This window comes from Pinus tabuliformis, chromosome 3_2 (assembly GCF_031772625.1).
Source record: "Pinus tabuliformis cultivar Carrire ecotype Pingquan chromosome 3_2, CPIR1, whole genome shotgun sequence".
Lineage (NCBI taxonomy): Eukaryota > Viridiplantae > Streptophyta > Pinopsida > Pinales > Pinaceae > Pinus > Pinus tabuliformis.
Window position 1 is genome coordinate 817,175,397 of NC_142302.1, and position 25,342 is coordinate 817,200,738.

The window sequence follows — 25,342 nt, forward strand, 5'->3', positions numbered from 1 at the left end:
TTTAACTTTCAATTTTTTTCTTGATTGAACTTGTATCAACTTTATGTGCACTGTACACACCAAGTGACTATATTGACAACTTATGGCATTGGGTTGATAGTGTTGAAAGTAAACATGAATCTAATTTTGATGAGTTTCTTGTAAAAAATGCCCTTTCAATATAATAGACCCTCTTTCATATATAAAACCGTTATCATGATAGTCTTCCAATAACTTCATCTCTCGTTCAGTACACTACATCAAATAATACTTGACATTTTCTATGTTGTTAATGGGTGCAACTATAGCAAAAACATCTCCTGCATAATAAAAAAAGTGTATGTTCAGATCATAATTAACAAGAAATTAGTTATCAACATGTACTTGATTTTATTATCTATTTAGATATTTTAACTATTATCTATACACTTATACACAAAGATTTTAAAATCATTGTGTATAAGTGTATAGATAATAGTTAAAATATCTAAATAGATAATAAAATCAAGTATATATATATATATCCTTTGAAAGCAATTGAAAAAATTTCCTTCTCTAACAAGATCAGAAACTCAACCACCTTCAGATGACACTATGGTCTCCTCTGATTCCATCTCTTTGAAGCTTGCAAGTGACATTTTCCCCTTTGTATTAAGTTATGTATGTTGCAAAGATTTTACATACATATTGTCTTCACAAACATCATTGAATTGTGTGTCCTCTATGCAAATAGGACAGAAACAATATTATTTTCTTCTATCAAATGCAAACACATTTTGGTACTCTTTTGTTTTAATTGAATGGAATTTTTGAGTCCCTTTTATTGTTTCAAATTCATATGTAATCTATCTATCTACATCTTGGACTCCAATATGCCAAGAAAAACTAAAGTAAATTGACTGAAGCTTTCTTCCTCTACAAGGCTAATTTAATATGCAAAGTTGAGGCATGGACAAAAAAGACTAATTTCGTTGGTAAGTACTCCGTCGAATGATAGGAGAACTGACGAGAAATATGAAAACTAAGAATTCATATATCAATTTGTTATGAAACTGATATTGGGGCATTGAACATATATGTAGAGGAAGGAGAAAGGGTGTGTGGGAAGTGTGGTAGAAAGGGTGTGCAAATAAATCATGTGCAGGAAAGTTTATTAAAAAGCGGGGACTATATCAATTGAAGTTTTCTTCCAATGCACAAGGCTAATTTAATATGTAGAGTGAAGGCATGGAAAAAAAGGTTAATTTCACTGGTAAGTGCTTTGTCCAATGATATCAGATCTGACAATAAATATGCAAATGGAACTTTTATATATTAATTTGTTGTGATACTATTACAATTTTGTTGTGCAAGAAATTGTGTGTGGGAAAGGTTGCTTACGTAAGCGAGGGAGTTAAGGCGGGGCTGAACAAAAATGCGAAGGAAGGAGAAAGGGTGTACAAAAATTCCAAGAAAATGGGTGTGCGGGAAGTGCGAGAAAAAAGGTGTGTGAAGAAATTGTGTGAGGGGGAGTTTGTTAAAGGGTAAGGATTATACTGAGTGAAGGTTTTTTCCTCTGCACAAGGCTAATTTTAATATACTTAAGGATAATTAATTTATTAAGGTTGTGCACAATAATAGCTATGTACAAGGACCACCTCTTTTGGTAGTTATTGATATGCTGATGCGATTAAGGCAGTGCAACACTCTCCATTTCCACAATGAGTGAGTGGTGAGAATGTGAAGCATTTGCTAAGAAGATAAGGTTTTCAACTTACTCTTTAAACCTTGCAAATTATAGGATCTCTATAGAGCCATATCATTCAAATGGAATCTCATGGAACTTTAAATTGGTCCCAATGATTAAAGATAATGTCCCTTCCTTGTTTAAGATCATTGTGTGGAGGTTCATAGGTGTCACAATCCTCTCCTTCCACTATACTTATGTACTAGAAAAAAAATGATTAGTTTTATACTCAAAATATAGCCTTACTATGAATGGCTCAGCGACCACATGCATTAGGATTAATTATAATTGTCTCCTGTGTTTCTATTAGAATCCCTATTTTTGTCCATTGGTTATGTAATCCTATGATATGCTCCATGATTGTGATGTAGGGTGACGATGGCAGTAACCCACCTTCCCGACTATACGGAATATGATTCTAGTATCCCACTTTTCCGACTATAGGGAATATATATATTCTTGGCATTTGTTTAATTTCCGATATAGCCATTCACTTTTTGTTACTACCCTAATTAGGTAGTATTGAAATGGTGTGAACACCCTAGGTTTCCCAAAACCCGAGGCGCATACCTACCCATGTTTTATTATTCGTATACGTTGGTATTAAAAGAGAAACATTGAGGATGATTATAGTATTCTATGTATGGTTAATGCTTTGACTGCTAAACTATGATCATATTATTTACTAGCAATTGTCCCAAAAGGTACAAAGAGAGGCTGATAGGATTATTAATTTGGAATTGTAAAATTTAGTAGCAAATATTGCAGAGGGAAATTCCATGATATTACAGAATGAAATCCCATCCTATTATAAGTAAAACTGAGAAATTTCATATACCACAATACAAGTAAAACTGAAACCAATCTTGTAGAGTGAAATCCCATCATATTACAAAATGAAATCTCATTATATAGGGTTTATTAGGGTCATTACAGAGAAAATTAACATAAGTGGAGAGCTGATTCAGAAGGTATGACATGGACTCTGTAGAGTGAATCCCCTAATCTTGTAGAGTGAATCCCATCATATTACAGAATGAAATAGAAGTCTAAAGGATTTATCAGAGACATTACAAAGAACGCTATCACAGTGGAGAGCTGCTTCACAAGGCAGGACCTGAATTCTGCTTATTCACCACAAAATCTCTTGTTGTTGAAGATGAGAAGCAGCACAAAAGTAAGTCATTCCACAACTACTACAAACTTACAACAATATTAACATCCTGCAAATATTCTCATCTATGAGGAGCTTTGGGGGCCTATAGATTACAAGAGAATAGCAGAAATTCTTCACTAAACATGTTAGTAGCGTACTGATCATCTTGGCAGTTGGAGACAAAACTGGTGTTGAAGCTCTCTTTCCTCACAAACCCAGCAGGGGCTTTCTTGTCATAATTCTGAGTACAAAATTTGACTGTCATTTTCTGCATCTTTCTATTTATATACATTGTTTGAACTCCTGTACAAAATTTCCCACAGAAGAGAAACAAAAGATATTACAATCATATTGTAAGAGAAACAAAAGATATTACAATCATATTGTAAGAGAAATGATCTGGCTACTAACAAATGAAAACCAACATGAAATGATGATTCAAGCACTACAAAGCTAAATCCTAGTTTTCAAAATACATTCTGTATTAACTACATGTGGGCATCAGACTGTCCTTGTATAGTGACTTAAGCTATTTGGCTAGCAAGAAATGAAAAGAATTCAAAACAAAGATGTTATTCCTAATCAAGTTTGACACAAGAATAGATATGCATATTAAGGGACACAGCCACCTTTAAAGGAAAAGAAACAAATAATACTAAGATCCCCAGATATATATATAACAATAGTGTGGAGTTATTTCAACGAGGCTTGTCAAGGTAATCCCAGCTATTGTGGATCATGAGGCATTACTTTAAGAGACAATTACGAGATCAGTTTCAAAGCAGAGCTGTAGGAGATGGATCAAACAACAGAGCAGAACTTTATGCTTTTTGGTAGATTCTGAAAATAGCAATAGAGAAAGGTTTAAATTGTCTACAGGTGATAAGAGATTCCAAACACATTGCAGAGAGGTCAAATGGAAATTTCAATCAGGAAAATTTGCAGCTGGCCCATCATTGGACGGAATCAGAGAAGCAAGGAAAAATTCCATGTCATTATCTTTTCAGCATGTCTGCAAGGGATAAATATGAAGGCTGATATATTGTTCAAGTAAGCACTGAGGATGCAGAACAGATGGATGGAGATGATTGAATACCCCATCTGGACCTTCTCATTCAATCTATTTCTAATCAAGCTATTATAGTAATGACCTTTTGGATGGCTGTTTTGGAAGCAGTGTCAAAACTTAAACATCATACTTACCCTAAAATTATTATAACTGTTTACATGCTTTCCAGGACTTTAATTGCATACCATAGTTACACATAAAAGCCATGACATTAATCACATAACAGTTTGAAATAGTTCAGCATGCCTTCATAACATTGGAGATATTCCAACTGTGTTCATATTTGTCACTAATCCTGGATGACTTTAATTACAGTTCTCAGACCCTCTCCTTTAAGCATGTGATCAAATGCCTTGTTGATGTCAGCAAAAGAAACCTTGTCTGTAACAAATTTATCCAGTTCAAGCTCCTGCAAATTTAACAATCAAGGAAGGAAAGATTAAAACCGTAATTATAACTCTAATTAGATATGATAAGCATAGATTGCTCCTGTTATGGTACGGACAAAAAAAAAACAACTGGGAAATATGACCACACAGTATTATCTACAATTATGGTTTGAATAAGCTGTTACAACTATGTTATGAAGTCTTACCCCATTCAAATACATCTCTACAAGGCCTGGCAAATCAGTACGAGGCTTGTAATTTCCAAAGAAGGTTCCTTTCAACGTTTTCTCGCTCAGAAAGTTTACAGGATTCGTTTTAAAGACTGCGTCTGAACGAGGGACCCCTGTTAAAACGGCTACACCCCAACCCTGCAAAAACAGAACTCTGATATCAAACATATGCATTGCCTGCATTTTCTTAATTAAATCGAAGCAATCAGTTTAAACTTTAAAGCTACAGCTTAGAATTGAAATGATTGATGTATCTTAAACCAAAGGAAACCAAGAGCTAGTACATCATGGCAGCATTCCAAAGCTTGAACCATGGCCTCAATACTCCCTGTGCATTCGACGCTGCAGTCCACCCCTCCATCAGTTTTTTCCGCAATTACCTGTAAACATTTTTTATAAGTGTTTGGAAATTAAGAGTCTACACTGCTTTGAATGGATGGTGAATGAGTGCACTCCATGCGAAAACTTAAAATCTCCCCCACCTAAGTACTAAAGTACCACACTAGTCAAAAGCAACCAATACTCTGATCTGGGAGAGAGTTTGATGATCATTTTGGGCAGCTCAACGTACCTGCTGAATAGGTTTTTCGTACTCTTTAGGGTTTATAAATTCCGTTACTCCAAATTGTTTTGCTGAGAAAGGAAAGATTACAAGAAAGGGTTAAAAAGGCAATTCTACAAGTCAACATATCAACATATGTACACAGATTTTCCAATAATGGAAGTGGGAAATATACAATTACCTCGTTCATATCTCTCATTATTGAAATCAATTCCAATTATTCGAGCAGCTCCTGCAATTCTTGCACCTTCACAAGCCTGCGTAGTTAAACTCGGGTCAGAAGGCTAACATATAATTAAACACTACCCTCATCATATTGGTCCCAATGAAAATGCAGGTAGGGGAAGTGAACAGAATAGTCCCTAGAAAAAGGTTTGAGGACTTTAAAACTGCAACATATACTAATATGCATACAGTGGAACATAAAGAGGGCACTTGTTATTAGTACTTACAGCAAGCCCAACAACCCCCAGGCCAAATACTGCTACTATCGAACCCTTCTTGGGTTTGCCTGCGTTCAAAGTAGCACCCATCCCTGATTCCACAACAGAGAAGAATTTTACACAACAATTCCAGTCAAAGAAACCATTATGAATGATTTTATAATTATTAACAGTACAGCGAGCAAAAGTCCTCGCAATTGACATGCCCACTTTGTAAAACACTATAGATTTTATAATTATTAACAGTACAGCGAGCAAAAGTCCTCGCAATTGACATGCCCACTTTGTAAAACACTATACATTGTCAACGAGGTCAATTATTTCATTTCTTCAGTCAAACTTAATATATTATCATCTCAAAATTACTTATAAAATCTTCTACAATTCAGGAAAGTAGTTTTTGCATAAATGGCAGGCTGCATCCAGACTTGGAGTCGCTCTGCATTGAGTAAATTCTGTTTTGATAGGAGATCCAAGGGCAATATAGGCCTTGCGGGGCAGGGGGTGTTTAGAGATGAGCATGGTAACATTCCAGGGAGGTTAGACAAGTTTAAAATAATCAAAATTTAATTTAGAAAACACTTGAAAGTAAGTTGAAACTTTAAAACTTAATGCATTTAACTCACAGTTTAGTTAGTGTATCTGATGCAACAATAACCCTTTACTAACCCTCCAGTTCAATTGATTTACAGTTAATTTTGCAGAACCACAGTGTTAAGCTTACTAATCTCTTTCGCTAACAATTAAACATTAGATTACAGAAGTGCACTTCAGCATAGCAGATCCAGTTTAGTGAGAAAAAGAAAAAGGAAATGAAATAACCGCCACATTTAGCGGATTAGTAAAATCACCCAATCATATTAAACAAGAATGGAGCAAAAGCAGTCCATATTTTAGTGTAATAAAAGAAATTACAATACATTCCATATTTTAGTGTAATAAAAGAAATTACAATACTTGAGACACTGCACACAAGCTGCTGGTAACTTGAAACTCCAAGATAATGTAAAATTTATCCATCTATGGGCTGGTTCATCATCATGGATAACATGAGAATGAGGAACTTGTCCATTTATGGCACCTCAGTGTAACACAAGCTGGGTTTCTCATCTAATACTGTAGGATGAAGAATAATAGAAATTTTTTTTTAGTATTAATGCCCATTGTGTTTAACAAATTCTTCCTAGTCAAAGCTTTGAACGCCTAAATTACAATTATATTCACGCTGATACAATTGTTATCGATGTCTGAAAATGATGTCCATTCGATATATAATACTGTGATTTACGAAAGCCTACACAGTGAATACCATCAATTGTTCAAACAGTAAACCTCGAGAAGGAAATTCCTCTGAAATACATTTGAACACTGTAAAATAAAATATATGAATATGTATCTTCCATTATTATATGTTTAATCAACGGTTACCGAAGTGAGTATCTTTCAGCGGCTCCTATGGTACCACTCTTTGTGTATCCTTGTCTGCGTGGAAGCTCTCCCCAATTCCGATATCCTTTCCAAAAACTTTATATACTGTGTCTTCGCATATTCCTCTGGTAAGCTGAAGTCCATAATTTTAAGAGCAGGAGTGCTCTGAAGCAAGCAACCTACCACGGCGATTTCCCTATCATCTAATTGAACTAAATCTACCCCTAAGAATTGAAGATTAATCAACGGAATGCTTAAGCGTGCTGGTACTGGATCTCTGGCTAGCTCCTGCATTAAATTAGAAAGCATATCAGTCAACTCTGCCCTAGATGAGATTTTAGCCCTAGCCTTTGCTGATGCACACCAACGATGCACATAAATAAAGAGCGGGTCAGTTTGCCCACGATGCACATAAATACACAACACAGCTTTGGACTCCATATTGTCATCATACCATGGGAAGCAAGGCTTTAACATTATACATGCATAATGAGAATAAGAGTAAGAAGAAATTAGCATAAAAATGAATTCCTTACCCGAATAGACATGCAACGAACCTCCAAACGCTCGAGATTGGGAAGTCTCTCGAGTAGCTTGTAGAAAGGAACCAACATCTTTTCAAGCGATGGCCAAAGTCCAATGTCAAGTTCCTTCAAAGTTTCGAAACTCCCCACTATCCCAAGAAACCTCTCTGCCGATAAATTGTTTGCTTCCTCTTGCCACAAAAACATTGACAATTTGATCAAATTAGTGCCAAGCTGCATTTTAAGTTGAGATACCGCATAGGAAAACTCATGAAGCAACACCCCGTAAATAACCGCCACATTTAGCGGATTAGTAAAATCACCCAATCATATTAAACAAGAATGGAGCAAAAGCAGTCCGAAAGACTTAGTATAGCATTCACAGAGCCAAAAAATTGTGTAGATTACAGAGTGTCTGTCAAAAATCAGAAAGATTGCCAAATACCTAAAACAAATAGTAATAGAAAAATCAAATAGCAGCCAAAAATAAACCCTTCGGATCTGCCAGGCACGACATCGTCATCTAATGTAAATCCGATGCTCAAATTCCATCTATTATACAAATCCAGGCCCTTTCTTGAAATTAAGAGTGAAATGAAAATTTTATCTCACTCCTATCCATATTATTCCAAAAAATTCTTGGAAATAGACTATCAAAATAAGGATGGCTATTTTTACCTCGGAATTGAACCCCCGCTGGGCTGCCATCTCCATTTCTCATAATCGGAATCCGGTCTTCCATTACCCTTGCAGTTATATCTGTCATCATCATAAGGGCACTGGCCAGCCTGAAAAAGAGGATAGGAGTCATCTCGAACCCATGTCCCTCTGAACAGATCACATGTCGTTGCACTTGTTTCGAGATTGAGGGGACACTGTCAATCATCTCTGCAGCTATTTCTCCATTTGGAGTATCTTCAACGCTTGACACAGTTTCCATAACGTTTCCTCTTATGTCCTCATCATTAACATTGGTATTAGGCATATCCATATTTTCGTCTAAAGTAGAGTAGGCATATCCATATTTTCGTCTAAAGTAGAGTAGGCATATCCATTTTTTACTGCAAGTAGGAGGCCTGCAATACTGCTGAATATAAGTATGAAGCTGAAAGAAGAGGCCATGACCCAAATGGTCTCTTAAATCCACAACGGCAGGCAAAAACTACACCTTTTTTGTTCATGCCAAAATTGCCAACAACTACTTTTCTACTTGAATAATGCCCAAATTTAGTCTAACCACCTTTGCCATGTCAATGATGTTCATGGAAAAATTGACAAACAAGAATTAAAAACAACCAGAAAACATACCGAAATTCATGTTGATCTTCGCATCAACGCCACAATCGTGCATATCAGTAACAGTTCATCAGCCTATTTTTAGCTGCAAGTTTAGCCGTGACAGAGGTGATCGCTCCAGGCAAGTTTTCAAACCTCTTCACCTCATAGCATTTCATATTCAGACGAACATGTCTTTTATGCCGGCCGACTAGAGTTTGAATGGATTCTTGATATGAAGAAAAGGGTCGGGTAATTCTGTGAGTGTAGAATGTAATTTCTTCCACAAATCTCTTTTAATTTAGCAATGCCAGTTCACATTATAAGAATCAAGGGTTTCTGTAGTAGGATTTCTATAGTTTTATGCTTAATACATGTATAAATTATATAACTTCTAGAAGAGTTACATTCGCATGCATTATTTGTTTATTGTTCATGGCTTATGATTGGACTATTCAGTCCTTGCTTATAACTCTTTCTTAGTCTTTGGATGTTTATTTATATATGAAAATTTTTGGTTCCACAAGCTCCAGCCAGCTGCTTAAGGAACTGCACCCCACCCGGACCTCTATAGAAGGCTCCCTTCGAATTTGTGACTGGTAAGAAGAGTGAACATAGAGCAGGCTCTGCGAAAAGACCAGTTAGTGCGCCACCCAATACTCCCGCAACAGCATGAGTATGGAATACACCGAGCGTGTCATCAACCTTCTGTAATAAGGTTGATCTCTTATGCAAAACCATCATTGTAAACCACGGGATAATTCCAGACAACACACCCATTGCAATTGCTGCCCATCCTTGCACAACACCTGAAGCACAAGGAACATAGACAATGGACATCAAGACATCTTCTTGGGTAACTTGCAAATGCCTCAATATAAAGCAATATTGAATGGAGGTGAAAATGGACATTTTTTTTTGGGATATATGCACACACATTTTTTAAATCAAAGTTTAGGTTTCAATACCAAAAAGAAGAAATGTCCTCTAATACCAAGGATGATCAGATTGCTCTTTGTTTTGAACTAGGAAGTTCAGTTCCACAGTGTTTTAATTAGGTCCAAGTCTCTTCCAATTTCATCTTAATTCAGTTCCACAGTATTTTAAATTAGGTCCAAGTCTCTTCCAATTTCATCTGAATTTCATCTTATTTTGAGTTCACAGAGGACAGAGCCACGCATCAGTCATCTAAAATTGCTAATTAGATTCCTTAAAGCTGTCATAAACCCCTTCCTACAATTTAATTGTGAACTCTTTAGGCATTTGATTTTATTTTCATAGTGAATGAATTATTGGTATTAATTAAAAAAGATAAGCATTAAAACAGTACCTGCAGCAGGAGTAATGCAGACAAGTCCTGTTATCATTCCCTGGACAGCTCCAATGACAGAGGGTTTTCCAAAAAATATGACATCCAAGCAAGTCCATACCAGGAGACTGGTGGCTGCACAAATGTTGGTATTTAATACTGCCATTGACGAATCAATGTTGGCAGAGTAAGGATCCCCTCCATTAAATCCAGACCACCCCATCCATAAAAGACCTGCTCCAGCCAGCATTAGCAGGACGTTATTTGGAGGAAATCTTTCGCGATCCTTTGTTAACCGAGGTCCAACCTGGAGAAGTAGAAATATATATATACTGTAAACCCCTTCCACAGAAAGCAAAATACATTATATTTTTCTCAAGGAAAACCTAGGAGTCGAACCTAGAAATGCTTCCCCATAATCATGGATGGCATTCTTTGTAAACTCATTAACATTGACATAGATTAATGTGCTTAACCTAGGGATTTGAATCACACATTGATGGCAGGGAAGTAGCCACATGTCTTGAAACACTGATCTAGCAATGCATATCATATGTTGAATGAGCGAGTTCAATTAATATGAAATTAAACATACCCAATAAGCTGCAGTGAAACCTGAAATGCCTGAAGAGACGTGGATGACATATCCTCCTGAATAGTCAATCACACCCCATTGGAAAAGGAATCCTCCTCCCCATAAGCTGAAAGCTCCTAAACATACCCAATAAGCTGCAGTGAAACCTGAAATGCCTGAAGAGACGTGGATGACATATCCTCCTGAATAGTCAATCACACCCCATTGGAAAAGGAATCCTCCTCCCCATAAGCTGAAAGCTCCTACTGTATATGAGAAGGTGAGCCATAATGGCACAAATGCCATCCAGGCCTTGATATTCATTCTTCCTAGCACCGAACCAGCCAATAAAATCAATGTTATTGCTGCAAAAGAAAACTGGAAAAACACCATGGTAGCCATAGGAAAGAAAGGTGCGATCATAGCGGTCTCCAAGGTGCCATTATGGTGGTTGTGCTGTGATGCAGGAAGGTCGGCAGCTCCGATGAGGTACTTTTGGCCTAGTGCTGGACCTGCCTTGCCCCACAAAGGAAGCAATTTATGCCCAAATGCCATTTTATATGCCCATGTAACCCAGCAGATCATAACAGCAGAAAATGCATAGAGTGCCATGAAAGCAGAATTTACAGCCCACTTCTTTTTAACTATGCTGCCATGTAGGATGACTAGGCCCGGCATGCTCTGCATACCCACAAGCGTGGCCGCTACCATTTGCCATGCATTGTCTCCTTTGTTAAGCCAATCAGGAGATGTAGTCCCATTCTGATAGGCAGTTGGCACATAAGTTGCCATGGCTGAAGCAATAATCAGCAGAATTCAATACTGGACACCGAGACAAGACCTTGCCTGAGCAGCGCTCGGGACCAAGGCCTTACCTGCCTATGCGGAGCTCGAGTCAGACTGTAGACCCTCTCTTCATCCGGCTACAATTCAAACCTCTGTTCTGCAATAAAACACATAAGATAAGCTGTGTCAGAAACCGAAGTCCTAACCATGTTGCTCCAAAGTTGAAGATATTCATGAAGCAAATATTGGGTGAAAAAAAAGCCACGAGAGAGTAGGATGCTAATGGTCTGAATAAATCAAGGTTTTATGTAACTTCAACAGCTAAGGCTTTGGCAACCAAATTTTTATCATATACGAATAAACTTGGTAAAAACCATAAACCATGAAGCCAAATGTTAACACCAAAACCTTAAATACAGGACTCAGAGACCAGCAAAAACTTCCCAAAACAAAATCAAACTATGGTTATCAAAAACCATTCATAGCAGGAAGTCAGCTGCCAAAAGCTTGAACCTTCAATTCAAGAGCTATACATTTCTTGTGGGCTTTCCATCTGTAAGTGATATATGCTCATATATTAAAACATGCAGAAGCAAACACACACGAGAGACGAGAAAAATTATGTGCGTGCTTCCTTGCTTTTGTATCTTGTGGGTATTTAATCTTGTTTTTGCTTCTGTGTTCATTTAGCACACATCAACTGCCATCAAAGATTACAGACCACTTGGTATCAGATCTTTCATTGAGCATACAATTTCCGATCCTTATATTCTTTGTTGAATCCCATATTCAAATCCCAAGGGATAAACTCAAGATATAATCAATGTAGCCCCCTAAATGGTTAACTTCTAGTCACAGTTACTGAGGGTAAACTCTGATCTGTCTAATAAAATAGCAGGTACCAGTTCACATGATGCCAAAAAAGCAGAAAAAAAGAAAGAATAAAAGGGCGAGATCTTACCGTCGGACGAGGGAGCAGGAGCGGGAGCCTCTGCATTGGCGGAAGGTGCGAAGAGATTTATCAACAGGAAGGCGACAGAGAGCATCAGCACCGTCACGGAGACAGACGAGAAGGCCATCTCTGCTGAAGAATAACAAGAAATGTCGATGTCGGCAAACAAGAAAATCAAGAGAGGAAGAAAAGAGGAGCTGCGGCAACGAACCTCAGAGAAAGCAGGAAGTTCTCGGCGCGAATAAACAGAAACCCGCCGAATAAACGGAAACCCGGAAGTTCTCGGCACGGAGAATAAACAGAAGCCCGCCGAATATGGATGCCAGGTGTCAACCTGAGATTGAAAGGGACGACGAAAGTCTCTTTCAAAGGGAAGGCCTATCGGCCTAAAAATCGTTACAATGCACATATTAAAGGTTACGGAGAATGGTATGCATTAAAAATCAAGTAACCAATCCCATTGATCTAACTCGGCGAGCACTATGTGAAAATCACATGGGAGGCACAAACCTTGGTTCATGTGCATGGTTGCAATAGTGCGACGGGATCCAACAATGGTAAAACATCCTTCTAACCCTAAACTCATTCACTCCTCTTTCTTTTGGCATTTGGCGGTTACCTCTTTCCTCTGAGCCACGCCAAGTAATGTTCAGGGAATCGAACAACGATTTAGTTTTACCATGCATTCGTGGAAACACCCTAAACCTATGCCCATAATTTCCATTACTAGATCATTTCACATGATTGATAATTTTGTTCAGGTTTATTATTTATTTGACAGAGGAAACTGTGATAGAGATTGCGGTATTTCATAGATTTCGGGAGGTTTGATTCATAGATAGAGATTGCATAACAAAATTGTAATAGTATCATAACAAATCAATAAATAAAAGTTTCATCTACATATTTATCATCAGTTTTGATATTATTGGACAGAGCACTTACTAGTGAAATTAGCCTTTTTTTTGGTTCATGCCTTGACTCTACATATAAAATTATCTTTGTGCACAGGAAGAAAGCTTCAATTGATATAGTCCCTTCCTTTTAATCAACTTGATTGCACATAATTTCTTTGCACACCCTTTCTCCCAAACTTCCCACACACCCTTTCTCCTTCTCCTACATATATGTTCAGTGCCCCAGTAGTATATTCATAACAAATTTATATATAAATTATTTCTTTGCATATTTCTTGTCATTTCTACTATGATTTGACATAGTAGTTACCAACAAAATTAGTCTTTTTTTCCCATTCTCGACTCTGCATATTAAATTAGCCTTGCAGAGGAAGAAATCTTTGGTCAATATAGTCCCTGGTCTTTAACAAAATAGCCATCATATGCTTTGGAACGCACTTCCTGCACACCCCTTCTCCTTCCTCTACATATCTATTCAGCCCTTCCCCCCCGCTCCTCTCACTAATGTAAATGACCTGGAAGCCAATTAGATCTAGTATCGAGGAGCAGAAAAATATCAGTGTCACGCATAACAAAGTCATAGCATTCACCAACGAAATAACCACTCACAAAATTAGCCTCTTTTATTTTAAAATGAATTTTTAGGCACTGACAAATATCGGAAATAATCCACCCTCCACCAGGGGAATACTATCCCATTACGACTCACTCAACCAATTGAAAACATAAATAAGATTTTCATATATTAGAAAATTATTTTTAAATTTACGAGAAAACATAAATATTCAACATTTTCCCAAAACTTTGGTTAAAATTCCAAAAGCACAGCAAAATAATTGAGAGTCGATGCACTTTGACCACTAGGCGAATGTTATAATCCTTGAGAGGTAGGGACCAACAATTATTATATATATGAAGTATATTATTAATATTTTTTAATTAGTTTTATAGAAAGAAAAAGAAAAATTAATTTGATATTTTATTCTATTTTGATATTTGTAATTATATTTTAAGTAGTCTACCACATAGATAAAGCACAAGGAAAAAGTAAGAACTCATTTATTAAAATATTTCATTCCCATGTTTTGCAAGAAACCTTCAGTATAAATGGAATGTTTACCCAACCCTTTTTTAAGGGTCATTTTTTATTTATTTATGTTTACCCAAACCTTTTGTTGCTAATATATATATATATATATATGTTTTGTTGTTTTGTAGTGGTTAGATAGATGCATTTTATATTTTGATTTGTCTTTAAATCTGGAATAAAAATAATTTTTCTTTGGGGAAAATGTATAGGATAAGATTAGTGCAATATAGCCACTTCAACTAGATTAGTATGGATATCCTATAATCATAAAAAAAACACTATTGAGAATTATTAATTATTATGTTATACTCATTAATATAATTTTTTAATCATGAAATTTATGAAAATAAATTTATCCTTATAAAATTTAAAAGGTGGAAATTTATTTAAAGTGTAATTTTTTTGGTGAATATATTATTCTTGGATATTCAATGTTTAAAATATTTGGGAACATTTTTATTAAAATATTAGAATTTCTAATAATTTTAAATAAAGTTTCTATATAATTTTGTGTATTTCTAAACTAAAATAATATTATCTTCTAAAATTTAGTTTAACAATTTTTAAGAAAAAGAAATTATTAAATTTTTATTTTAGAGAAACTTAAAATATTAATCCATTTGTATAAATTAATATTGCAACTAACATGTATAATGAAAGTTACCTACATTACAATCTAAAATAGCACTATACTAATAGTAGTGGTCAAGGCTAAACTAATAGTGGTATAGATGGATTACTAGAGTCCTCCCTACCATGAACTAATAAGAACTTTTGAACATTTGTCAAATTCAAAATCACACATTTAGGTCAAAACACAATATCATAAATAAATAAAGTGATGATTCAAAAAAAAAATAAAAAAATTCAATCAAACTCATACACTTATGTTGAAAGCATAAAATATTTTGTTTAATTACCTCCTTAAAAACCTATAAACATATATGTGACACCTGTAAGATTTTTATGAATTCATGTTATAATTGTAACATTATTTACTTCTTTTATGAACTCTGGGAACTAACTATAGTCTAAGTGGAAGACAAAATAAATTTAGTAGTTTAGACTTGGTCAAGTTCTTAAATATTAAAAGAAAGGTTTTAATATATATAACTAAATAAAGAAATATCTCCAGATAGTTAGGCCAGTTAGATGTATTCCCCTCTTAGTAAAAGGGTAGTTCCAAGGAAGGAAATTTCTTTTCTTTTGGGAGGAAAAAGTAGCTTGAGGAAGGAGAGAGAGAGAGAAGGAAGAGGAAATCACTTCCTGACATAGGACGTTGTGCAGGTGAGAAAAATATTATTGTTTCTGAGGAGTTCCAAAGCTTGACTTTGTCCAGTGGAACCCTTGAAGAATCCTTGCAATTTGGGACTCTAAACTGGACCACGGGTCTTGAGGTTTGGAGACTAGACAACTCAAGATTGAAACATATACTCTCTGGACGAGTGGAAGCTTCGGACGAGTCTGGATGTCATTTCCGCCTCATGGTTGGGAGGAGAGACTTCCTGGTTCTGCTTGGTGTAGATAGTGCATTTACATCACTATATTTGTTATGTTTTTTTTAAAGATTGGCAACTCTAACTAAGAAAGTGAAAGAAATCAAATAGTATATATTTATATTTAAGGATAAAAGTAGAACAATAAATCTTTATACAGGAAAGAACTGAGCAACGATATCTCTCAGTAGAATTTACATCTTTTTTTTTTTAGAAAAAAATATAATTGAAATAGATAATATGTTTCCGTTCTTATTATAAAGAAAATCATATTTCCTATGTAAGACTAGCATTGTACAGTGTGATATCGTAAGGAGAAGTAAATTGAAATAAGTATTAACTTTCATGTATTTCCAGATGAAATATTCAATAACTTGTAAAGGGAAATATTGTGCATATATGTAAACCAAGAAAGAGTTCAACACTGTCCAACTGCGTTTTATTTAAGAAAATCATTTTTCACGGAAATGAATGAGTCTTGGAAACACCAAAAGAAGGTTGCTCGAGAACGTTGAGAAATAAATTAAATTATAAGTAGGGTTGGGGGAATCCCTGTTCCGTACACGACTCAATACTTGTAGGACAGTTACTGGGTAACTGGACAACCCATAAATTATAAGCTGTAGTAAAAATAATTGGTCCTAGACAAGATAGCCTGAAAGAAGAAGGGGAATCAGCAGAATGCATATAATTTCCAAAAGTTACTAAGAAATTCATTAATTTCATAAATAAAAATCATCCATCTATGTGAACCCGCAATAATCAGGGACATGTTTTGATGCATAAATAACAAGGGTTTTCATCCCAAAAATTGTAGTGGCTTATCGCCCAGATTAAACCACAATCGTAGCCGAAAAATGAATACCCTTATCCAAAACTAGAACCGAATAATTTATAATTTAAAGCATTAACTAGTACAGTGAAGAGGGTTCTAGTATGACCTAACCACTTCGACTCTAGCAATAGAAATTCCTAGCCGAGGAACAGAGGAATTATCCTAAACATATAAGGGTAGTGTTGCTAGAAACCAACCTGGCAGACCATGGAGATTGGTCACTACCGTAACCCAACACTGTCCTCCATTACCTCCCTCAAGGAGAGTGACTGAGTTGCTTGCTGCAAAGAAAAAACAAAACCTTGGTTAAATGTTGCATGAGGAAATGAGGAACCAGTGATAAAATGTGACTCTGATACAATTTTATTTTAAAGAAAGAAACAAACCCTTAGCCGATTATGTGGTGAGAAAGGAAGCCTCAAGTGAAGGCACCGTCACTAGCAAACAAATTCCCAACCCATCAAAACTTTGACTGTTCTTCATGGGTGAGTTGGATATGCCACACGGTGGAAGAGGAGTCGGGGAATACCCTCTATAGAAGAAACCTCAAGGACAACAAGGTGAGTAGTGTTAGCCACCAAGGAGACTTGAAGGAGAACCTTTAGAAGGGTAAAAATAGAAGGCGTGGTTGCAAGGGAGTTGCATATCTTCCCTCTCAACCCAGCACAACTCTAAATGACCATGTTCGCCCTTTCACCCTCCATTGGTTGCCCTAATCGTGCTCGGGAACACCTGAGCTGTCGGATTGCTAGGAGGTGGATCAACCGTTGGATGACTGTTATGTGTCAGACTTAATGACTTACACCTGGAGAGCATAAAGGCAGTCTCAAGAACCCTCCATTTCATTAAATGTTGTCGTGATGCATTGAACCCTGCCATGGGGAGGGGACTAAGGTTTATGTATAAAATCAAAACATTTTGTATATTTACATGAAAACATTGTATAATGGCATAAATAATTATGTATGGTTAGGTGGCAGAAAGCTTTATCGTGAGTTAGTATGATTTAGCGAGTAGGCATAGTAAAAAAAAAAATTGATGTTAAGTTGGTTTAGCTGTTACAAGTGGTATCAGAGCCCAATGGTCAACGTTGTGGCCAAGTAGGGTAAACTAATTTTTAACATTGCTACTGTGCATAGAGAAAATAAATAAATATGCAGGGAGGAACTGAACCTTGAACAAGAGCCCACGTACCTTATATGGAAGCCAACCCACAAATGTGGGTGCAATGGGAGAGGAATCTCGACAAGAAAATGTAGCATTGTTAGAGATAATTCAACAATTGCGTACAGAGATGACCAACCTGAGGATTGACAATAAAATATTGTGACAAGAACAAGAAAGGATCCTAAAAAGTCTATCAGACCAACAAAATCACCAGGCACCCAACCCGAGTGCAAGAAATGGAGATCACACAGAGACATTTTGTCATGAAGAATACAATGAGGATTCAGATGGGGGACATAATGATGAAGAAGGAAGGTTAGATAATGCCTCATTTGGCAGAGGTCCTAAGAAGCAGAAAATTGAACAACGAATTAAGGAGGAAGATATTTGTAAGGCGAAATTCCGGACTCGGTACGGAAAATATGAATTTGTAGTGTTACCCTTTGGGCTTACCAATGCCCTACCACATTTATGAGCTTAATGAATGGTATATTTCATCCGTATTTAGACAAATTTGTCCTAATATTTATTGACGATATTCTCATATATTCCAAAAATGTGGAGGATCATGAGAAGAATTTGAGAATTGTATTGCAAACTTTGCAGGATAACCGGCTATATGCTAAACACAGTAACTGTGATTTCTACAAGAACCAAATTGAGTATCTAGGACATGTTATTTTAGCAGAAGGAATTTCAGTTGAACTCGAAAATATCAAAACCATCATGGAGTGGCCTATTCCTAGGAATGTTGCTAATATTTGATCCTTCATGTGGTTAGCTAGATACTACAGTCGATTTATTGGAGGATTTTCTAAAACTGCTTACCTGATTACCTAACTACAAAATAAAGGAAAGGTTTTCAAGTGGACGATAGAATGTCAACAAATATTTGAACACTTGAAGTAGTTATTGAATTTTTCCCCTGTTTTAGAAGTAGCGAACCCCGAGAAAGAGTTCGTTGTTTTCACAGATGCATGCCAGGAAGGTGTCAGGGGGGTATTGATGCAGGATGGGAAATTCATAGCTTATGAATCCTATAAATTGAAGGACCATGAGCAATGATATTCTGCTTATGATTTGGAACTAACTGTTGTAGTGCATGCTTTAAAGGTATGGCGACATTATTTGTTTGGTAAGAAATTTTTGTTAATGGCAGATCATAGTAGTTTAATGAATTTCTTTACCCAACCACATCTAAATTCTCGTCAAGCTAGGTGGACTACTTTTCTAAGTTAATTCAAATTCGATATTAAGCATCTTAAAGGAAAGGAGAACCAAGTGGTTGATGCGCTGAGTAGGAAGTTATATTTCATCTACAAAATTCAGTACAGTCGGGTGGAATCAAAATTCTTAGAGAAAATAGAAGAAGCTACCCACAATGACCCTGAATATATGTTTTTATGGCAGCAAGCTAGTCAAGCACAAAAATTAGGAAAACAATTTGAATATGGTTTGAACATTGAAGGATTTCTAACCTTTAAGGGTAGAATATATGTTCCTAACTAGATTTATGTTAAACAATTTATGTTAGATGAGTTTCACAGGAGCTCGTATGTTTGTCCATGTAGGTTTTAACCCCATACAGAAATTACCTGCATACGAATTCTAAAACACAGAAAATAAACAATGTGAGAGCATAACACATAAAACGCATATACATAGAGATTTTCCCCTAGATCCAAAAACCGGGACTACCATCTTGATTTTTTAGTATGTTCCTTTCAATGTTACAATACATATTTATACATGCTGAAGCATCCAATACCATGGACCAAAAACCATCGTGTCCAAAACCATGGACCGAAAACCATCACGTCCAAAACCATGTGTGAAAATCATGCACAAAACCATAGGTAGGTTCGCCCAACCTAATATAGGGTCCAAAAAAAATTTCTCGAGTCGCTGCACCGGACCCCGTAGAGGGGGGCTACCTACCCCCCTTAAACCCTCTGTGACCCCGCCGCTGTGCAATCAGCACAATGAAGGGGGGGCTCCGCCCCCCCTCTAACCTCCTAGTTAACTATGTGGGCTAGTCGTGGAAAAAATATAGCACAACCCAACATTCTCCCACTTGTTGTTTTCTTTCCACAGGGGGCCACATGAGAGCTTAGTCATTTATCCATCCCTGCAATGCCCATTGTTTCTCTACACCAAGAGAACTTCTCAAAGCTCACAGGTTTTGTCAACGCATCTGCAGTACTCTTCAAAGTGTCCACCTTTACTAGCAACACCTTTTTGTCTTCTATCATATCCCTCACAAAGTGATACTAAACATTAATGTGCTTTGCATTTGAATTGTAAGAGTGTTCTTTACCAAGAAAATTCCACTTTGGCTGTCACAGTCTATCCTTATAGGTCCCTGTACTAACCCCATACTTGAACACAATCTCTGCAACCAAATTGCTTCCTTGCTTGCATGAGTGGCTGCCATGTATTCTGCCTCTGTAGTTGATAGTTCCACTATAGATTGTTTCTTACTCATTCAACTGACTGCACCTCCAAGTAGGTTAAACACGTACCCACTTGTAGATCTTCTTTGATCTAGATCTCTAGCCCAGACTGCATCAACAAAGCCACAAATATCCAACACTCTGTCCAATCCTGGTCTTCCTTTGTAGCACAAGCCATAATCACTAGTGCCACACAAATACCCGAAAACCTGCTTCACTACTGTCTAGTGCTCCTTCCTTGGTTTTGACATAAACGTACTCAATACTCCCACTGCATGTGCAATGTCTGGTCTAGTACAGACCATTTCATACATCAGGCTACCCACTACACTTGCATATGGAACACGGGACATGTCCTCTTCCTCTTCTTGTGTCTTGGGACACTATTCAGCAGATAACATGACACCTACTGGAATAGGAACCTTCACCGGTCTTGACATACTTCCTTTGGTTTAACTAGAGCTTCCTCTTTGCCCAATCTCTTTTAATTTCCATGCCCAAAATATAGTTTGCAGCACCAAGATCTTTCATGTCGAATTTGGAGGACAATTGGGTCTTCAAATCCTGGATAATTTCTTTGTCATTTCCAACTAGCAACATATCATCCACATATAATACCAGATAAATAATACGGTCACCAATTAATTTAAAATACACACAGTGATCTACCTTGCTTCTAGTGAAGCCAAGTCACCGTATAAATGTATCAAATTTCTGATACCACATCCTTGGTGATTGTTTTAACCCATACAGAGACTTCTTTAACTTGCATACCAATTATTTCTTACCCTTCACCACAAAACCTTCAGGTTGCTTCATGTAGATCTCCTCTTCCAGATCCCCATGAAGAAATGTTGTCTTCACATCCATCTGTCTACCTCAAAATCAAAAGCAGCAGCAACAGATAAAAGTAATCTAATAGAAGCTACCTTGGCAACAGGAGAAAAAAATATCACGAAAATCAATTCCCCGCACCTGGGAATAACCTTTTGCTCCCAACTGAGCTTTGTATTTATCCACCTTTCCTTCTGCATTTGTCTTCTTCTTGAACACCCATTTGCTGCCAATGGGTTTCCTTCCAGCGGGAAACTCCACTAGATCCCAAGTGTCATTTTTGTGCAAAGATGCCATTTCATCAACCATGGCCTCTTTCAAGAGTTTGCCATCCTTTGAATATATTGTTTCCTTTATAGTTCTGGGATCGTCATCAGTAATAGATAAAACAAAATTTGAATAGAAAGCAGATGGACTATACCTTTTTGGCTGCCTTCTTTCTCGAATTGATCTTCTTACACCCGGAGTTTGTGGCTCTTCATCTTTTGATTCCTCCTCTGCTGTAGAGTCTGATTCTTCCTCCTTAAGCTCAAACTCTATCTTCTCAGGTTCCTTTTATGGGAATTCATGTTTAATAACATCTTTCACCTCTCTGAACACCACATTTGGTTGTACACAACCTTCCTTGTTATTGGGTTCCAAAGCTTATAACCCTTTAAACCATCCTTATACCCAATAAAGATGCACTTTTCAGATTTACTATCCAACTTGGTTCTTTTCTCCTTTGGAACATGTACATATGCATCACATCCAAATACCCTCAGATGTGAAAGAGAGGGTTTCTTACTAGTCCATACCTCTTGTGGAGTCTTATCTTCCAACGTTGATGAAGGTGATTTGTTGACCTGGTAACATGCAGTGTCCACCGCCTCTGCCCAGAATTCATGTCCTAACCTAGCACCACTGAGCATGCTTCTTGCCATTTCCATCAACGTCTTGTTCATTCTTTCCGCAACTCCATTTTGCTTAGGTGTGCATGGAGTAGTCTTTTGCCGTGATATACCACACTTCTTACAGAATTCTTCAAATTCCTTACTACAAAACTCTCGACTATTATCTACCTCAACACCTTTATCTTCTTCTCTGTCTGGTTTTCGACCAGAGTCTTAAATTCTTTAAACCTGTCAAAGAGTTTAGATTTCTTTTTAAGGAAATATATCCATGTATTCCTTGAGAAGTCATCTATAAATGATACATAGTACACAGACTTACCCAGTGATGGAACCTTCACAGGTCCAAACACATCACTGTGCACAAGCTCTAATATCCGTTTCGTCCTCTTACCACTAGAGGGGAAACTCACCCGATTCTGCTTCCCATATACACAATTTTGACAGAAATCAAAATCTAGAGAGCTATTACTCATACCTTCTACCATACCTTTACCATGAAGTATTCAAAGGACCTTCTCTCCAATATGTCCAAGCCTTTGATGCCATAGCATGGTCTTTTCTTCAGAGACCACTAGATTTTCAGCTCCACTTTCAGGAACCATAGAACTATTGCACCCATCATTAACAGTGCTACCTTACAACTTGTACAAAGTTCCAATCCAAACTCCTCACATCAATACCAACGCTCCCCAAACCATCTTGCTGGTATCTTTCTCGAACACTGTTTTTACACCTGCATCATCCAACTTGCTTACAGAAATCAGATTTCTGGCCAATGCAGGAATATGTAGAACACCCGAAAGTTTTCTAACCCTTCCACCTTGCAACTTCAACTTTACTTTTCCGTGACCAACAATTCTAACCTTCCTGTCATCCCCCAAGAAGAAATCACCACCATCATATTTCTCATACTACGCAGAATCACTCTCTATGCGGAGTGAAGTGAAAGGATGCACCTGAGTCAATTAACCATGCCTCATGATCTACATGTGTACTTGAAGAAGCCAAGTACACATCCCCACCTTCATCTGAGGTAGTTTTCACCTCTGCAAAAGGAGCATCATCAGATCCCTTTCCTTTCTCGGGAGCTTTAGATTTACAGTGCCTTTTGTAGTGCCCTTCCTTTCCACATTTCCAGCACACCACCTTTACAGGTTTTCCTGGAGATTTAGATCTCCCTCTAGATTTAGATCTCCAACTCGATGACTTATATTTGTTTATGTTTTGGAACCGTCCTCATACAGACAAGGCATCACCATTCTGGCTCTCCATATTTTTCCATCTCATCTCCTCCGTCAGCAAGGATGAGACTATTTCATCAAATTGCAAGGCAGTTGCATTGCTACCTATTGCAATAACCAGACTATCCCACAAATCTGGTAGAGAACACAACAAACTGATGCACTTATCTTCATTTGAAATTTTAATATCAACAAATAATAACTGACTTACCACAATATTAAATGCGTTCAGATGCTCTGTCACCGAGTCTCCATCTTTCATCCTCAAGTTATACAGCTTTTTCCGTAGGAACAGTTTATTCACCAGAGACTTAGATTGGTACAAAGTCCCTAACTTGTCCCACAAAGCCTTAGTTGTAGCTTCCCTTGATACATTCAACAATACTGAATCTGAGACACACAATCGTATTGTTCTCTATGCCTTTCGATCCAACTTCTTCCATTCTTCATCAGACAATCTCGTTGGTTTAGTACTCGGATCTACGGCAATCCACTGATCTTTGTCCACCAACAAATCTTCCATATTGAGTTTCCACAACTCAAAACTTTGACCATTAAATTTCTCGATCTCTATCTTTCCACTGCTCGCCATCTTCTTTCACCACCAGAATCAATCCTATAGATCTCCCACTAAACAGGGCCTACCACAGGCCTGAGAGAAACCCCTCAGCAGCAAAGGCATTCCCTTGAAGCCAAAACAACTCTGATACCAAATGTAGGTTTTAACCCCATACAGAAATTACCTGCATACGAATTCTAAAACACAGAAAATAAACAATGCGAGAGCATAACACATATACACAAAGATTTTCCCCTAGATTCCAAAACCGGGACTACCAGCTTGATTTTTCATTATGTTCCTTTCAATGTTACAATACATATTTATACATGTCGAAGCATCCAATACCATGGACCGAAAACCATCGCGTCCAAAACCATGTGCGAAAATCATGCACAAAACCATAGGTAGGTCCGCCCAATCTAACATAGGGGTTATTCATGGAAAGAATATAACACAACCCAACAGCCCACCCCAGATATCAAAAACTACTTTATGCAATTAAAATGAATTTCTTTTGGCTTGGAATGAGGAGAGACATCACCGAATATTTGGAAAAATGTTTGGAATTCCAACAAGTTAAGGTGGAACACCATGATCCTACTGGGTTTCTCCATCCCCTCCCCATTCCATAATTGAAATGGGATACTATTAAAATGGATTTTATAATAGGATTATCTAAACCCATAAAATTGTATGACTTCATCATGGTAGTGGTGGATAAGTTAAGTAAGACAACTCACTTTATACCTATAAAATATACATATAAAACAACTGAAATTGTTGATATTTTTATGAAAGAGATATTTCAACTACATGGTATACCAAGAGTGGTGATCTTAGACATGGATGTGAAATTTACTTCTGCTTTTTGGAAAGCCCAGTTCATGAGATTGGGGACTCAAATCTAGTTTAGCACTGGACAGATAGAATGGCTGAATCAAGTGCTAGAAGATATGTTGAGAATGTAGTAATGCAACAACCAGCTAAGTGGGAAGAGTATCTCCACTTAGTTGAGTTTTCTTATAATAACTGTTTCCATGAATCTCTAGGAATGAGCCCCTTTGAAGTATTATATGGAAGAAAATGCAGGGTGCCTACCAATTTGAATAATCCCAGAGATAAGTTGGTATTAGGAACCAAGATGCTTGTTGAAATGGAGTAGACAGTAAAAAAGGTGCATCAGAACCTAAAGGTTTCCCAAGGCAGGCAAAATAATTATGCAGATAAGAAGAGGACCTATCGAGAGTTTCAGGAGGGAGACCATGTTTATTTACGGATTAAGCCTAAAAGAAGCACATTGCACTGGGACAACTGCGCTAAATTGGCACCCAGATACTTTGGGTCCTTCCAAATTCTGGAAAGAATTGAACCGATGGCTTAGTAGCTAACACTACCTGCCCAATCAGGATTCATGATGTGTTCCATGTATCATTATTAAAGAAATATATTTAC

The 25,342-nt window shown here is 37.0% G+C and overlaps 3 protein-coding genes across 4 annotated transcripts; all 3 read right to left on the reverse strand.

Annotated features, from left to right (window-relative positions):
* Positions 1 to 3,052: 3,052 nt before the first annotated feature.
* LOC149183148 (alcohol dehydrogenase class-P-like) lies at positions 3,053 to 6,117 on the reverse strand. Of its 2 annotated transcripts, XM_089417054.1 has the most exons (7): positions 5,564 to 6,117; positions 5,293 to 5,368; positions 5,121 to 5,182; positions 4,834 to 4,929; positions 4,526 to 4,687; positions 4,177 to 4,339; positions 3,053 to 3,164 (listed from the first exon to the last, which is right to left on the reverse strand). In XM_089417054.1, the coding sequence occupies exons 1-6, from the start codon at positions 5,756 to 5,758 to the stop codon at positions 4,220 to 4,222; spliced, it is 711 nt and encodes a 236-aa protein (XP_089273180.1). In that variant the 5' UTR covers positions 5,759 to 6,117; the 3' UTR covers positions 3,053 to 3,164; positions 4,177 to 4,219. The 2 variants fall into 2 exon arrangements, with proteins under 2 accessions (XP_089273180.1, XP_089273179.1); XM_089417053.1 differs by lacking the exon at positions 3,053 to 3,164 and having other exon boundaries at positions 3,752 to 4,339.
* Positions 6,118 to 6,989: 872 nt separating this feature from the next.
* On the reverse strand, positions 6,990 to 7,916 carry LOC149183149 (uncharacterized). The gene is made up of 2 exons (XM_089418679.1): positions 7,519 to 7,916; positions 6,990 to 7,270 (listed from the first exon to the last, which is right to left on the reverse strand). The coding sequence occupies exons 1-2, from the start codon at positions 7,744 to 7,746 to the stop codon at positions 6,998 to 7,000; spliced, it is 501 nt and encodes a 166-aa protein (XP_089274805.1). The 5' UTR covers positions 7,747 to 7,916; the 3' UTR covers positions 6,990 to 6,997.
* Positions 7,917 to 9,128: 1,212 nt separating this feature from the next.
* Positions 9,129 to 12,112, reverse strand: LOC149183150 (ammonium transporter 3 member 1-like). Its single transcript, XM_089417055.1, has 4 exons — positions 11,984 to 12,112; positions 10,686 to 11,607; positions 10,112 to 10,397; positions 9,129 to 9,590 (listed from the first exon to the last, which is right to left on the reverse strand). The coding sequence occupies exons 2-4, from the start codon at positions 11,454 to 11,456 to the stop codon at positions 9,280 to 9,282; spliced, it is 1,368 nt and encodes a 455-aa protein (XP_089273181.1). The 5' UTR covers positions 11,457 to 11,607; positions 11,984 to 12,112; the 3' UTR covers positions 9,129 to 9,279.
* Between the last annotated feature and the right edge of the window lie 13,230 nt (positions 12,113 to 25,342).